This window comes from Strix aluco, chromosome 9, assembly GCF_031877795.1.
Source record: "Strix aluco isolate bStrAlu1 chromosome 9, bStrAlu1.hap1, whole genome shotgun sequence".
NCBI classification, from domain to species: Eukaryota; Metazoa; Chordata; class Aves; order Strigiformes; family Strigidae; genus Strix; species Strix aluco.
Genome location: NC_133939.1, coordinates 19843208 through 19858855, shown reverse-complemented (window position 1 = coordinate 19858855; position 15648 = coordinate 19843208). Strand labels below are relative to the sequence as shown.

Sequence of the window (15648 nt, the reverse complement as noted above, 5' to 3'; positions counted from 1 at the left end):
ATCGCACTGGAAAACACAACCGCGGTTGTTTATCAGGGTGCTCATGCTGATCCTGTAATACAAGGTTTAGATTACAGTGACTTCTCACTAGCAAGACACCAAACAACTAAATTAGACGGTGCCACTGAAAAATACATTATTAGCTGATACATTTAAATGCAAGTGAGCTTATACAGTGCTACTCCAAGAAGTGCTTAATTTCCAGGATATTAAGCTGGGCAATGAACGCAAGCCCTCTTTAAATTAGGCTGCTTTTTGGTATATTTTTCAGAAAGTTTAGTAAGAATTTAATCATTAAGAACCCCTTGAAGCATATCTGAAAATTCACATAACCAATACATTGCCCAGGTGCTTATAACAGGAACAAGACAGTATGAAACCTGTAACTTTTTATTTAAAAAAAATTAACAGCTTCAGAATAGATCAAATGTAATAACTTCTCCAAAAAATACCAAAAGGTACAGTGTAAAGCATCTTCTCATTAAATACAAACTAGCATTTTTTGATGCATTGCATCAATGTTTTGCATCTATGTTGATGCAAAAGAATTTTTTTGTTGCATCCTGGCACATGGAAAATGTATACACTGAAACAGGATGACTGACCACACTTTCTCTACTCAAATTCTAACAGTGGGACATATTTTCCAAAAAAAATTTCCTACTAGTAGTTAAGAAAAAAACCTTAACACCATTAAGTTTAGTTTGCTTCTGCTAAGGTATACTTTTCAATATTAAAAATAAGGGTTTAAGTACTATATAGCATCAGGATGCACTCTGACTTTAAAACTGCTATACAAACAAAAGCCCTTCTACTGTCAAATACTCTTCAATGTTGAAGTTCCTGGTAAATGCTAGTTAACTCAGAATTTGGGATAAAAATGCAAGGAAATCAACTCTGTAAGAAGTCAAATGTAAACTCTTCAAGAACAATAAAAGGAATTAAACCCACTTCAAACACCATAAACATTTCTGGATGCAGCAAGCCAATCATTCTTTTACCTGACTGTACCTAAATCTCATTGCTATAGAACAGTGTTAAGTTCACCAGTTCCTGGTCTGGAAGCGATTCTGAACAGGTGCCTCCTTTTTAGGGATCATATAAATTCAGACTGAGGATACTGCAGTTGTTACCATCCTGCAGCTTCTGATGCACAAAGCTAAGCTTAAAGCAAATGACACATGCTCCTGCTTAATGCCTTACACATGCTGGCAAACTGAGGGCTTTCTTCCAGCAATGTTCCCCAGTTTCAGCCAATTTTAAGATGTCTGACCTCTTCTGATCAGCTTCACATCTTACCTCTCTTTGGTATATACAAACAAATGCCATTAGATTGCTTGCCTCCAGCTATTTGTAAGAGTCAGAGAAAACCCTCTGAGGCAAGGTATGCAAGATGAGAATCCTGTGTCTGGAAGGGTAAGGAACTCTACCATACCACTGACTTTCTTGTGAACTGATGTATTTATTCCTAAGAAATTATTCAAAAATGTGAAGTTATTGCATTAAGTTTGCGGAAAAACGTACGAAAAGAAATAGAAAGCAAAAATTTAAGAAAAAATAGGAGACAGACATGCTCCATTTACAGAGAACGATGAACTCAAGCTATTTGCAATATAAATTACTCTTATACTGCCTATGCAGTATTTCTCCAATATAATCTGGACCACTTTTAAGGATAAGAGTAGAATAGTCTCCATCCCAATTACGTATTTTGGGTCTCAGCTAACAGCTTTATTTGTGAAAGTGAGGATGCAAAACATTTAGTTTTCAAGAAAGGAAAAAAATTGAACTTCGAAAGCACAAAGAAGTACAACCAATGCTCCCATGAAAAATGTCGCTACATCACTACCAAAGTATTCATGGACTGAGGCTCTGTGCCAAACTGCAGTCCAAAGGAAAGTTGATAGGCTGTCCTTAAAAAACCCTAAAATGGGGTTTGTAATGAAACACAGAATCTTTACCATAACAGAAGGGTCAAAGAACAGATACTGAGCACTCCTAAACAACAAAAAAAAGCCTTTTAAAATGCATGTGTTTTGGTTGCAAGATAAACCAAAATCAGTTTGTCATCAGCTGGGCAACAGAATCTTTTCCAACCAGGTGATGGTGCCACTCCAGTGGTTCAGTTTCCCCACTTCCCCCCTCTCAGGGCATCATGTCTTTTACCATTCAAAGTAAAATAAAGATAGATAGCTCTGCCACCATCTTAGCAAGAAGTCTGGAGAATTTCAGTGACGTATGCTGTATTCTTCTGTCCACTTTTATTTCAGTTTCTTCAGTAGGTGGGATCAGTGCTCAAGTCCATCTGTCAGGTTAGCCCACTGTTACAAAACGGCTTCCTTTGTTCTGAGACAGCGCTGTTCTTTGTTCCTTCAAGATCCCAAAACGTTCGTTCAATGTCATCCCTGTCTGAAAAATAATTTCACCACAAATGTAAAAAGATGTTAGGTTAATTTAATCGAAGTAATAGCGACAAGAATAATTTTTTCCCCATTCTGTATCATCACTTGACTTCTTAATTGCCTCACTGAAAGAAAAAAGGAAGTTTAATTTTATTTCATCACTTCTCACACCATTTAAAAATCAGATTGGACTACACATCAAGAGCTAGCATTTCTCAGAATTCATTAAGATGGTACACAATGTCAAGACAGAAAGTCTACTCAAAATACGGCAAGTTAAACTGAGGACAGACAGACTGAAAAAGAGAACTTTCACTGCACTCATTTCCCTATACGGATTCTATGCAACTTCAACAAATGCAGCATTTTAACTGTGTTAATGCAGGTTGCTTTCCAGTCCATTCAGTTAAGGCAGTAGACTGGAGTCCAAAAGTTCACTTAATTTTACAATATAGTAGCAGACTATTTTTGGCATACTGCTTGTTCATGGAAGGAACAAATCCCAACCAATGCACTAATCCCATGTAACTTTCTACAGCTGGCACCGCATCTAACTCTGTCATTCGGTAAGAATTCCTTCAATGACAGCACTAAGATTCCTGTGCCCCATTGTCTGTCTTCATGAAACCTGTGAAAAATCGTTCATCTTTCAAGCCTTTACATCATCACATTTGATTTGTTTTCTCTTAGATGTATAGCAAAGGTTGCCTTATACATTCAACTCCAAGTTCCATGCAGATTACACAACTGAAAGAAGCTCATCCCTGAATTACGCACGGTTGCTGATTCAAGCACAGCAGGAACACCAGGAGGCTTTTAGAAATATTCAACATTTTAAATCATATTTAAAGCATGTGGGCATGCAACACATGAACTAGTGGAACGAGAAGAGTGAGTTCAGTTACTTGCTTGAAGTTACACAGCAAGTTAGTGGAAGAACTGGAAGTGTAAACAAGAAGTAGTCACTAGTTCCCTCTTTCTGTCACTAGTGAGTCTAGGAGGAAAAGTGCCTGGCTCACTGACTTTTGTCTGTCTTGAAAGTATTTCCACAGTTAAGGAAAGAAACTGCATTTACCTGTTTTCCAACACTATTAATATCAAATTGCAATGGAACCCCTTTGGGAATCTTCTTCTCTTCAGATTGGTCCCTCTTCATCAGAAATGGTGGCACAGGAGTACGAGTTAATCGTAATTTCTGGGAACTGTGAAAGAAGAATGTTATGAAGGACACAGTGAATATGTGTTTTATGCAATAAAGCCTTAATGCTGATAGAGGTATGAATTTTTCATCAAGCCTGAATAACTGGAGGGCACAAATTCAAGAAGGTAGAAGTCAGGCAAAACTATAAAAGGGTACCATTTGTTATCGTTATCATACAGCAAGTGTCCTGACAGGAAGCTATCTTATCTTTTATCTCAATCCTACTGACAAATGCATAATTTGCAGTTAATTATTCCCATAAATACAAAAGATAGGTACAGTCTTCCTTACAGGTAAAAATGCTACCAATGAAAAAAGCTACTCAAGAGATTTTCAAAATAAAACACCTCTTGAAACAACAGTACCATCAACTTCCCAAAGACAAATACAGCAACGCTTTCTTTAAGCACAACTCTAGCAGTATCTTTATGAATCAGGGAGGAACTATTACCATCACTCATCAACTAGATGCTCATTCACTTTCATTCAGATAGGGGAGGAAAAGAGCTGCAGCACGGTCTGATTTGGAAGAGGCAAAGTGAAAATCTACCAGCCCACCACTCTTCAACTCTGTACACCACATGAAGCTACTAACTGGGAGATGCCTTGTGAAATCTGGCTGCGATAGTATGCAAACATAGCTCAGAAACACTCAGAAAGAGGCCACATTTAAAAGTCTTCACAAGAAGCTGTGACCCTGAGGTCACCCGAAATACTGTCTGCAAGGAACTTGTTAAATGGCTCAAAACAGCAATTTCAGTCATGTTAAAAACATTTCAGAACTTTTTGGAAAACTCACATTGGCGTTATGATTGCTCCTGGATTATCAATGGACACGGTCAGAATCCCTCCACTTGTGGTGGAAGTTCGCCATCTAGTTTGAAAACACAGAAATAACTTCCAAAAACATAGCAGAAATTTCAGTCAGGGTATCTTTAAAACACTGGCTAGTAAAGAATGTACAAGCTTTCAGAATACAGGCCAGTATGAAGACCACATGCAGTCAAACAATCTACAGGCAGTTTGGCTATTCATTCTTGTATCTCTTTTTTATCTAAACCTATTCAGGTGAGCACTAGATCACATACTGGCAAGGTGAACCAGAACTACAGCACTGATGGAAATGTTCTCTGTATAGAAACATTTGGTTTCCTTGCCACAGATGGGGCCAAAACGGTCCTCACAGCAAATCAAAGAGGCAGCAGACTGCAGGTCTGTGGCATACACTGCTTACTCAGCCTGTTATGTCACCAACAAACACGTTGCGAAGAGCCTAGCAGGCACAGAATGGGAAGAATACGTGGGGGGAGAGCTGAGTGTCCACCTTGTGACCTGCCTTGTTTATTTCCAAGCTGCTTCATAGGCTTATATGTATATTACATAAAATGGCAATTAAACCAAGAGCTCAGGAGAACACTGACATTTGAATTTTTCTTCCAGTCTATGCAGTATTCATGAGTGGTAGAGATCAGTCTGACCCTCTGAAGCTACCACTTTCCCCCTCATTCCTGCAAGTGTCTTATGCAAACAAACTCTTCCTGGTTAAATCAGAAGACAATTTAGGAAATGACTGAGAATGGGGAGGATCACTGTCACTCAGTTGATATGCCTACAGGGGGAAAAAAACCCATTCAATTATCATAGCCAGGAAGCCAGAGTTAAAACAAGAATCATATGAGTAACCCAACTGAGGTTTTCCAAATCAAATACTTACTGACGAGTTCTCTTTACTGTCTGATTATCAAGATCATCTGTTGACTGCACTTGGGCCTGCACCTGAAAACACATTAATACAGACGCTGGATGTGAAAACTGTTTCAATTCCCATTGTAGCAGCTGGAAATACAGAAGTTCAGAAATAGAAGTTTAAAGCTGTTTGTACACTTTGCACAAACAGGGTTGTACTTTCAGAGGGACTTTGGAGATAACTACACTATTACCTTTATAAGACACTGGAAAGAAATTGCTTTAAGAACACAAAATGATTTAAACAAAATTGTCAGTGACAGTAACTTAATCAATAAAGAGATGAAAGCATTTCTGAGGACTATGTCAGCAAACAAACACTTTACCAAGGTACACCAAATGTTACCAGGCCAGCAAGAAAAACCTGGCTAGTTCCTAATCTGATCTATGTTAACATACATAATATCCAATATGCCACTAAGTCCCACGGCTATTTTAAAGGACTTCGGTTTTGTTTTTCTTCCTCCTGATCCTGCCTGTAATTCTGCAATCCATGTGGATGGAAGAGAGCAGCTACTTAGTCACACTGATGCCAGATGTAGAATGAGGGCACAAATTAAAACCAAGAATACCACTTGTCATTCACTGCACACTCTATTCTCTTATCTTACTCAAACTAATGAAAAAATCCTTAAGTTACTAAAATAATAACTTAAATAACTAAAATAAATCACCCCAACTAAAAAAAAACCCAAACAAAACCCATAATCAGATTCTAAACCATGTTTCTGTTCTATCCTTCACCCGAAGGCAACTTTTGAAAGTTGCACAGTGCTTTACAACATTTACTTTTAAAAGGAAGAATGAGGACCTTGCAACTACCCTCAAACACTCTGACAAGTTCCATGCCCCTCTGAACAGTCCAGCTACGCTGGAACAGAAAGCAGGACTGAACGGATTACAGCAACTGAAGAGGACAAGTACACTGCCCTAGAAGAACCCGTGCCTATTTCCCAATCCACCTGAATATCAGATCTGATATTTAAAATTGATTCATTAATACCAGTGTCACAGGCTAGCTCAGAATCTGTGGCACAATTTTGTTGTTGTTTTCAGTAAATTTTATTACCTTCAGGCCTCTTCTAAACAGGAAAGTTGCTTGACGAGTGTCTTTCTGCTGATTTAGTTTGTTTCCAATTCTGGCAAAAGTGGATGACATGTTATTCCTGTAATATTTATTAAAATATAGTTATCGAAGGCTCCATGGATAACATCTTAGAGAGACTACTATGAAAGTCAGGAAAGTGCCCAATACATCCCTAAGCACATCTGCAATGCTGCCTCCAAGCTAAACATTTCAGTTGCAGTAAGCTTCTCATCTACTAGGAACAAAACACATTACACATAAATGGAGAAATCACTTCTGTTACATAGAAGCCTAGCACTTCTACATCACAGGACAGTACGGTTATTAATTCTGCTTTTTACTTTGCTCAGTATCCTCCATCACTTTAAACATAGCTGATTAGATGAAAAAAAAGGAGCAGACTTGGTATGTATAAAGTTTGTTTAGTTTCCACAAGAGTCACATAGAGAAAATTTTCATCATGGAGACTAGTTAAGATGCAGTTTATAATCGCCATGTTAATTCCAGCACAAATAAAACATGCAATAGCTTCCATGAAACTGAAGATGGCACCAGCTTCCACAACAGCATTTTATTTAGAAAGTTCACTAAACCATGGCTATCACTTCAAAGCTACTGAAATCCATGTTGGCTATTTCCATATAGGCTGCCTATGATTTAAATGAAGGCAGCATACCAGGTGCTCACAAATAGAGGTACTTCCCGAGCGCTCTACATGGTAATAAATATCTGGCTTTGTATCAAGACAACATTTGTCTCCGCTCAGCTTCCAGATTTGCAGAACTTCATACATAAGGCAGTCTTGACCTTATTACTACTGCTAGTACCTACTGCCTTCTCTTGGACTCAGTCCTGGCAAACAGGACTCACTATGGAAAGTTGTCAAGAAGAGTTCAGAAAGCGGACTTGGTATTTTACCTTCTGTTTAGTGGGGCAGGCCTCCTGAGGGCTGGAGGTTGTTTTCTCTGCATTTCAGATTGTCTCTGCAAGTTTGTTTTCTTTTTCAAAACTGGGTAATTCCGCTGTGCATTCTTAAAAAACAATAAATATATATGCCATATATGTATACTGGATACACACACAAACACTTCAGTTTCCATTTACAAACTACATATAGAATACATTTGGCTTTGACTACTTTTCACAGTCTAATATAATTTGAAAATACCTTCTACACTTTCATGAATTCTATATTCCCTTCATTACCAGGAAAAAAAATAAAAAGCAGAGCTTAGCAGTTACTTTTTGATTACTCTATCTCCCTAAACTGACAAAATACACGCTCCACACATCTTTAAAATTACTCTTCACAAATCCAAAAGCAATCCCTGTTTTCCAATACTGAATGAGATGGAGCAAACAATGCACTGGAGGAGTGCAGAAGAGGGACCCTACTGATGGAGTTAAGTATTTTGCAAAAACTTCCATTTTTATAACAGGCACACGCTTAACACCTGCATGTCAGCTGAGTCACTGGTTTGTAACAAAGCAATGCAAAGACAAGAAATCCTAGTAAGTGAGCTTTTCTTGTAAAAATACAGTAACTACCTCTGTATTTGCACAGAACATACTTCTGTATGTCAATTTTCATGACTTGCAACCCAATTAAGTGTTAAAAAACTTTCAAACCTAGTCATTAACCACCCCCCTCAAAACAAACAAGAACTCAGCTAACACAGCCCCAATTTAATAAAAGGTTATACCAGATGTCTCCATTTTATATTTCAGTAGCTCTGTTCTGAAGCCATTGTGTTTCGCTTTTTGATCTGTTCTTACATGAACCAGTAGAATTGCATTAATTACCTTCTCGCTAAGCGGCTGTCTGTTCAGAGGACTAATTCCTTTGTGTGAACCCATTGCTTTCTTGGCTGCCAAGCCAGTTATAACTCCATAAGAACGCTTCTTCCCTGCTATCTTCTTTCTGCGTCCCAAGCGATTTTTACCATAACCTGCAATAAGCACGAAGAGTTCAACAATTCTTACTGAAAGAAAAAGTTTATTGCTTTAAGATGCTATGCAGGCAATGCAAGTTATACTGCTGCACACTTGAAGCCTTAGAGCAGAAGCTATCACTACACTTGAAGACAGTCTGGTTATTCAGTTATTTTAGCAGGTCTGGCCCAAGCCCTAGCACAACAATAATCAGCTTCTCATCTAGATTGCAGTTTTGCTCTAGTTCATTGCATTAATTTCTGTTGAAAATTTGTTATTTGACATGTCTACAGGAGTAACTTAAGAGTCATTTTGGCATAGAAAACTACCAAAATACTCCGAGATGGAACTACATCAAGTGCTGAATAATACCAAACCAAAACAAAACCAGCTCCCATCCATTCGGCAAACTTTAAATTACCAGTTTATATTGAAGAAAAGAAAAAGGAAAAAAAGCAACTTCAAAGCTTACTTATTTAGATCAGTGGCTCCCAAGACATGACTTAAGAAAAAAGAACATAGCAATTGGCCCACAAAACCATATTAAACAGTGTATGAGTTACATCACATTTAAAGTGTTTTCAATTAGAAGTCTACATGGCAGTCTGGACAAAACTGAGAACTGAAAGCAGCCTTTGAATATAAAAGGCTTGTAAGTCTGAGGTCTGTAGTATAAACATCTCAAATCTCCAGTTACAAGGGTTTGGTTAACCCTGTCTGGAGCCATTTAGCTTCATGCTAAGAATACAGACCATGCTTCAGTTTTATCCCCAAGTATCATCCCTTTGAGAACCTCAGACCACAAGATAAATTTAAGGCTAAGGAGTTGGCTCTACAGCAACAGACACATCTGATTTTGACATATCTGACTTCATAGCATCAATAATATATGTGCTTCTTCATGAGACAGGAGTCATCCCATGAGGTAAGTCATTGATCTGAACCCAGCTTAGACAAATTGGCCATGGAGAAACCGCTATGTACCCACATTTTGTGGACAGTTAGCAAATGCTCTTCTTCTCAAATAGAAAAGCTGAGAAACAGGGTTACTTAGGCTGAAAGGGATCTCATGAGCTCTCTGGACCAAACTGTGCTCAACTAAATCACAACCTCGAAGTTAGCTCAGGCTGCACAGGTTTTTGTGCAGTTGCATTCTGTGTAGCACCAAGGACAACTTTTATTTAAATGAACAATATTCTTCCCTCTGTTTCTCCCTGCAAAAGCTGAAAAGATTCCCAGCTCAAGTTCCTCGCTTCTTTCCAGAGAGTTTGGCAACCACTTCTAAAACCACAAGGAATTGAATGCTGTTCATCATTTGTGGTTTCTGTAGCTGTCCACAAACAACAGGATTTGCTACTTATCAGAATAACTTCAATGGCCACGAAGCAGCAATAAATCTATCGGTTATAAGCTACCAATACCTAGAATGCTCAGAAGAACTCTTTAATGATACTTTCTGCTCAAAAAACAATATAAGAGGTTTGCTTTCAATGGGAGAAAATGTGTGGAGCTGTATAGGAGAGCAGTTAAAGCTATTCACAACTCTTCAACATGTCATGAATCTGGTGATTTTGAAAAAATGTTTGCTTTTTCCTAGAACAAGGACAGGCAAGGAGGGAAGGTTCCAAGAGAGAAAAGTAACTGCCAAGACAGTTGTATTTAGACTTTTACATTTGCAACTCAAGTTCCTCCTAAAATTCTAAACTCTAATACTTGCTTCTTTTATGCCCTTCAGATCATAAACAATTGCATTTGACAACCGTGGCCATAAACAGAAGCTTACACGTTTGATAATCTACCGCTTAAATTCACCTACACAAATATTCTTACGCTTGGGCTGATGTAAAATATTTTCCTGTGTTGTCACCAATTTACTAAAGAAGCACAAGTAACACTGCCATGTTGGCCTGTATAAAAAGCAAAACTCCTCTGAGCCCTGAGCAACATGACATTACACTGATCCCCCAAGACATTTGGGTCTAAGATGCTAACAACGAGCTGCTGCTACAACAAACATTAAGCAAGACAAAGATAAAATGGGGATCACTGTGAATACACCAGGCAGATGCGTATTTAAGTGAATGCTACTAAACAAGAAATTGCATGTATTAACTTAAACACATAATTAGCTGGTATTGAGGTGGTAAGCTTTCCGATGAGACAGTATTTTTCCATATTTTGATCATCCAGTGCTAAAAAGGTACTTTTCAAAATTAAATGTAAGCAAAACCAGTCTGTACTTCAAGCAGGTGCTGCCCATATACTGGACTAAAACCTGGGAATCATTTTAGAATATGACTCCTGTTTATCAAAAAAACCCTGACAGTTACTCAGGAAATCTACAGTAAAGCTGTTATTGTGCACTTTTCCTCTCTTCACTCCCTGCCTATATGACTTTTTCCCCCTTTTGAATTCCTCTGTAAAAACATCAGCTTAAGAAGGCTGACAAGATACTTCCTTTGCATCCCAAGCTCTTAACAAGAAAAGCTGACTCAGACACTCTGCACTATCCATTTATATATCCCAGAGCCAGAAATACAAGTCTGCAGTAACAGCTATTTTGGGGAGGCCTACTAGGAGAATTCTACCTAGCAAATATAAATATGCTGGCTCTTTTGCACAAAGCTCTGAGATCTGGCAAGGCCTCCACATTTTCTAATACACAGGCTTTGGCATAAGCACTCTTTCTATCCATCTCTGAGAAGGGACAAAGCATCAACACAATTTCTAAAATTAAAATAAATTTTTTAAAAATCAGAAAGCCAATCCCTCCTTGAACCAAATAGTCCCTCAAGCACCTAAGCTTGCTGTCGGGCAAACACGTCAATGACTTCCTTGCACTGAACCAAAACCAAACATAAACAGAACACAAAGAACTGTATTCTAATCAAAACTGCATACGACACTATTTGAAAAGCAATCCATACATTAGGTTACATTTCAGCTCAGAAAAAATATTGTGCAATACACGTTGTGTTTGGCATATACACCTTTCTGCTGTTGGATTCCCCACTTGGAGCCTGGTGTCCTGAACTGTCGAGTTCGATTCTGCTGAAGCCCTCTTTTCATTTTGGGAGAATATTGCTTTCTCTCTTCTTTCTTGTTCAGTTTAATTATATCGTCTGTAAGAAGAAAATAAAAAGAAAAATTTGACATATTCTGCAGACATATTCTAGTTCTGAAAAAAACCAAAACCCTAGCTGTCTGGAGTCATGGGAAACAGACCAGTTCATCTTGCAAAGCCAGCACATACAACTTAAGGTTCTAGAAATATTATTGCTACAAAACATGCAGTCCTGTTAGTCTTACAGTACTTACTTTATATTATAATGCCCTAGCAAAAGAGAAGGAGTTGCATACATCAGATAATCCGAGGCTTGCAAGATCATGGCATTCAGTCCACCATTAGATTTCAAATTGAATGACTCCATTAGTTTTTGTATACCATTAAAAGATAATTCCATCTCACTCCCAGACTTTACAGATTCCAGACAAAATGTTAATTCAAGCCTTAGTTCTTCTATCCTAGATTACTTAAGAAAAATCACACAGAGAGAACTCAGTCTATCAGTTATCTTCATATGTTCACTGAGGTTGAGATAATGGGAAAAAAGCAAGCAAGACTTCTCTCCCCAGGTATCTGCAATCCAAAGCAATTATCTATTGTCCAGGGAAACAATGTTAAACAAATTATTAATCGGTTTAAGAATAAATGTAAGATAATAAACTGATGAAAAGTGAACAGCAGGTCTGTCAGTGCAAATCATGCCACACCAGTCTGATTTCCTTCACTCATCTGGTAGCTGGCTCAGGGGTAAAGCAACAGATGTGGCATGCTTTTATTTGACTGTTAGCCTGTTTACAAAACCACCATAAAGGAAAATGTCAGATGATGTTTATTACATCTAGATCATGAGAGCACAACTGATAAAAATCTTATGTTTCAACACAGAGCTACCACAAACATGTGCACATCCTTTTTTGAGTCAGGGAGAGATGGGAATGGGATTACTGTGTTTAACAGAGTTCAAATGGACTCAGACAGTGTAGAACAGAGAAAACACCATAAAAAGACCAACCCCAAAATCACAACATTGTTATTCAATGTTTTGTATCCTGTTGAAGTAAAGCTAAGAAAATCAGATTACTTTGCTGCAAAAGTGATAGAATACTCAGAAAAAAAATCTATTAGGAATACTGATACAGGTCATGCAGGGTTTGATTTCTACAGAATCTTCTTTACCGAAGGGATCATCCCTGAAGCAAGAATTACCAAACCATCCTTTTGATGTGACAAAAGAAACCAAAGCCACTTCAAGATGGTATACAGCTCCAGAACAGCAGAAGCGATTACTGCCAACAGCAGTGCTCAATCAGGAGCATTATTTGAAAGTAGCACCACTAATAAAGTGATGTTCAACAAAATCTAAAACTTCCAAAACTCTTAGAGCAGAACACGTAATCATGCATAATGGCCGTTTCCATTCCTGCGCACCTGCGATACAAAGCCACCATGTCCAGAGAGCACAGATCCTTGCTCCACAGTTTATATGCCCCGTCTTAAATCCCAGTTTTGCAAGTTAGCTGTTGCTGTTGTCCCAAAATCTGGGGTGCAATGAGCCAAAAACCACAGAAAGTCAAGATATCTGTTTAATTCATATCTGCGCAGAGATGGGTGCTAGGTGGTAACTGCACAAAGCTAGCACACCTTGGTTAACGCACGGTAAGCATTTGTACATTCCAAGCAACAGTTAGTAGTACTTTTTACCAGTAAGTTTGGCCACCCTTGTTCTCATTGGTCCTTGCAAGGTCTCATCTTCACTTAGTCACAGGACCTTCTTTTTTAACTGCGCATGTTCAGTGAGGAAGGGACTTTTCTCGGTAGGAGGCTTCTTCCTACTCAAGGGTGGGTTTTTACTATGTTAATGAGGAAAACTCACTCGCAGCTCAAGTAGTTCTCTCCTTGGTTTTATCAGCAGCTTTTGTTCCTGCGTGCTTATCTTGGTATTTCCCTGCTCGATGGTTTTATGGTGTCATCCCTCACGCTTATCTCCATATTTCCTTGTTTTAATCACAGAGCTGCTTCTTCAGGGTCACTCTGCCACCTTTACCAGTTCCTTTATCAATTCCCAGAATTCTTTCACAACCCTCCTTTGGTTGTTTTAGCAATTAAGATGTAACATTGCTGTACACAGGGTTACAAGTTTTCAAACAAAAGCACTTCAGTTTCAGCTACTCTCTTATTTGGGGAAACGAAGGATATCTGGGACTTGACGCATCTGTTAGCTGAGACACTGAAGCATTCTCCTATCTTGCCTGAGATTAGAGATCAAACCTACAGCTAGAACAACAGAATAATCTGGGAACATTACCAAACTGGAAGCTTAGCTTCAGATGAGTTGCACATAACACACTAGCAACAAAAATAGATTTAATCTTTATTACTACATGAGAAAATACTCAGTGTTAAGATCGAGATCTTAAGGTTTCCTAGATTAATGTTGGGTCAATTTTTTTGATATCATGACAGATGTGGGATTGCATCTTCTCTTTGTTTATACCAGACCACAGGGCTTTGACCTGGGGACAGCAGCCGTGGATGACACTGTTCTCATGCAAGTTACCCTTGCACCTAAACAAGCTAAGGGACACACCCACTCACAACAGCTTCTTAAACAGACCTTCACAACGACACCACAACAGTCCTTTGCAATCTGCTACTGGTCAATGTCCCAGACATGTAGTAGTGGCTAACCAAAAGGTTAACTTGGTGAAGAAACATTAGAATATATGAAAATACAACTAGCCACTCAAGGGTCAATAACTCTATTAATCTTGGTAACCTTGGAAACAAAGTGTGCTATAAGTAAAAACAGACTTATAGATTTATACGAATGCTGTAATGCTACTCCACTCTCAGACAAACTCTAAAAACATCACTTCACAAGTTATCTCCATTGCCAAAACAAAGAACTCCACTGGATTATTTACATAAGGAAAAACTGTGCAAATCCTCTTACTTTTTTAAAGTGGTTCACAAAGGCCGAGTCTACAGTTAACATTTTAGTTCACATCATGATTTTGCTTTTTGAAGCAAGTGTCCTGATAGTACCTACCCACCATGCTCTGGTAGCATCATAGAGCAGTCTTGGAGTGCACAAAACCAATTTTCTTGGGATAAAACTAAACTGCAAGGTAACACTCGAGAAATGCACCAAATGTGTCCAGAACTGTGAATGGAACTCAGCTCACAGGACCAGAACAGAACTACTCTAAGATACCTCTTTGAAATATATCTAGTGTGGCTGCCAGGTTCTCAGATACACTCGGAGACACAGCTCTGCAGGTCTGTAATGAGGCTGTGCAACTTCCTAACACACAGGACCAATGGGAGGACAGGGGAGAAAGGGGTAGATTGTCACAGGAAACTACGTGGTAGAGACGACATCACACTTGATCTGACTGGTAAAGTATTGCAAAGGGGTTACAAAGGAGACTTGCCATTACCGACTTCCAAACCTGAGAAGAAAAAAAAAGGCAAGGCCAGCTGAGCAGCAACCTCATCACCCCCACCCCTGCAATTACAAGCGCCAGGCGAGGCCCTGGGACGCTCCCCGAGGGCCACCCAGCAAAGGGCCCGGGCACCGTGGGCCCAACTGGTGCCAAACGCACGCAGCACCCTGGTCTTCAGCCTGCTCCGGACACCCAGATGGAACAAAGGGGGACCCACCCCGCTGAACCCGGCTCCTCACTAGCCAGGGACAGCGATCCCCCGGGCCCTGGCCCCTGGGAGCCCCGCTGCTCCCAGGGACACAGCCGGGCCTCGCCTCCCGTCCCCGCCACGACAGGCCCATGGGCCCCCGAAGCCAGTCTCACATTCCGTCCCCCCGCCCCGCGCTGTAGCTGCAGTAGGGTCCTGCCCCCCCCGCCTTGGCGCAGGCCGCCTCCCTACGCCCCCCCCCCGGCTTCTCCCGCGCCGGTGTCCGGCAAAGCCCATTGGTTCGTTCCGCTCCCCCCAGGCCGCAGAGCTTGGTTCAGCCCCCCCGCGCTCCTCCACCCTCTCCCCCACAGCGGCGGGCCCGAGCCGCTTTCCTCACCGAGCGACATGTCGATCTTCTCCAGGCTGTCGCTGCTGCCGTTCCGGACCCCCGCCACAACCGAGGAGCCCGAAAGCGGCGCCGCAGCCCCAAACCCGCTCATGGCTGCCGGCAGGACCGCTGCCCGCAGGACCACCACCGCCGCCGCCTCCCCTCACCGCCTCGGCCAGCGGCGCAGGCGCG

At 40.2% G+C, this 15648-nt stretch overlaps 1 protein-coding gene across 4 annotated transcripts; it reads right to left on the bottom strand.

Annotated features, from left to right (window-relative positions):
- Positions 1-374: 374 nt before the first annotated feature.
- Positions 375-15635, bottom strand: FYTTD1 (forty-two-three domain containing 1). 4 transcript variants are annotated; one of them, XM_074834040.1, is made up of 10 exons: positions 15466-15589; positions 14870-14887; positions 11359-11490; positions 8240-8385; positions 7355-7467; positions 6419-6515; positions 5318-5379; positions 4403-4477; positions 3478-3604; positions 375-2409 (listed from the first exon to the last, which is right to left on the bottom strand). In XM_074834040.1, the coding sequence occupies exons 1-10, from the start codon at positions 15566-15568 to the stop codon at positions 2314-2316; spliced, it is 969 nt and encodes a 322-aa protein (XP_074690141.1). In that variant the 5' UTR covers positions 15569-15589; the 3' UTR covers positions 375-2313. The 4 variants fall into 4 exon arrangements, with proteins under 4 accessions (XP_074690141.1, XP_074690142.1, XP_074690143.1 ...); XM_074834041.1 differs by lacking the exon at positions 14870-14887 and having other exon boundaries at positions 15466-15635; XM_074834042.1 differs by lacking the exons at positions 14870-14887; positions 15466-15589 and adding an exon at positions 13137-14862.
- Between the last annotated feature and the right edge of the window lie 13 nt (positions 15636-15648).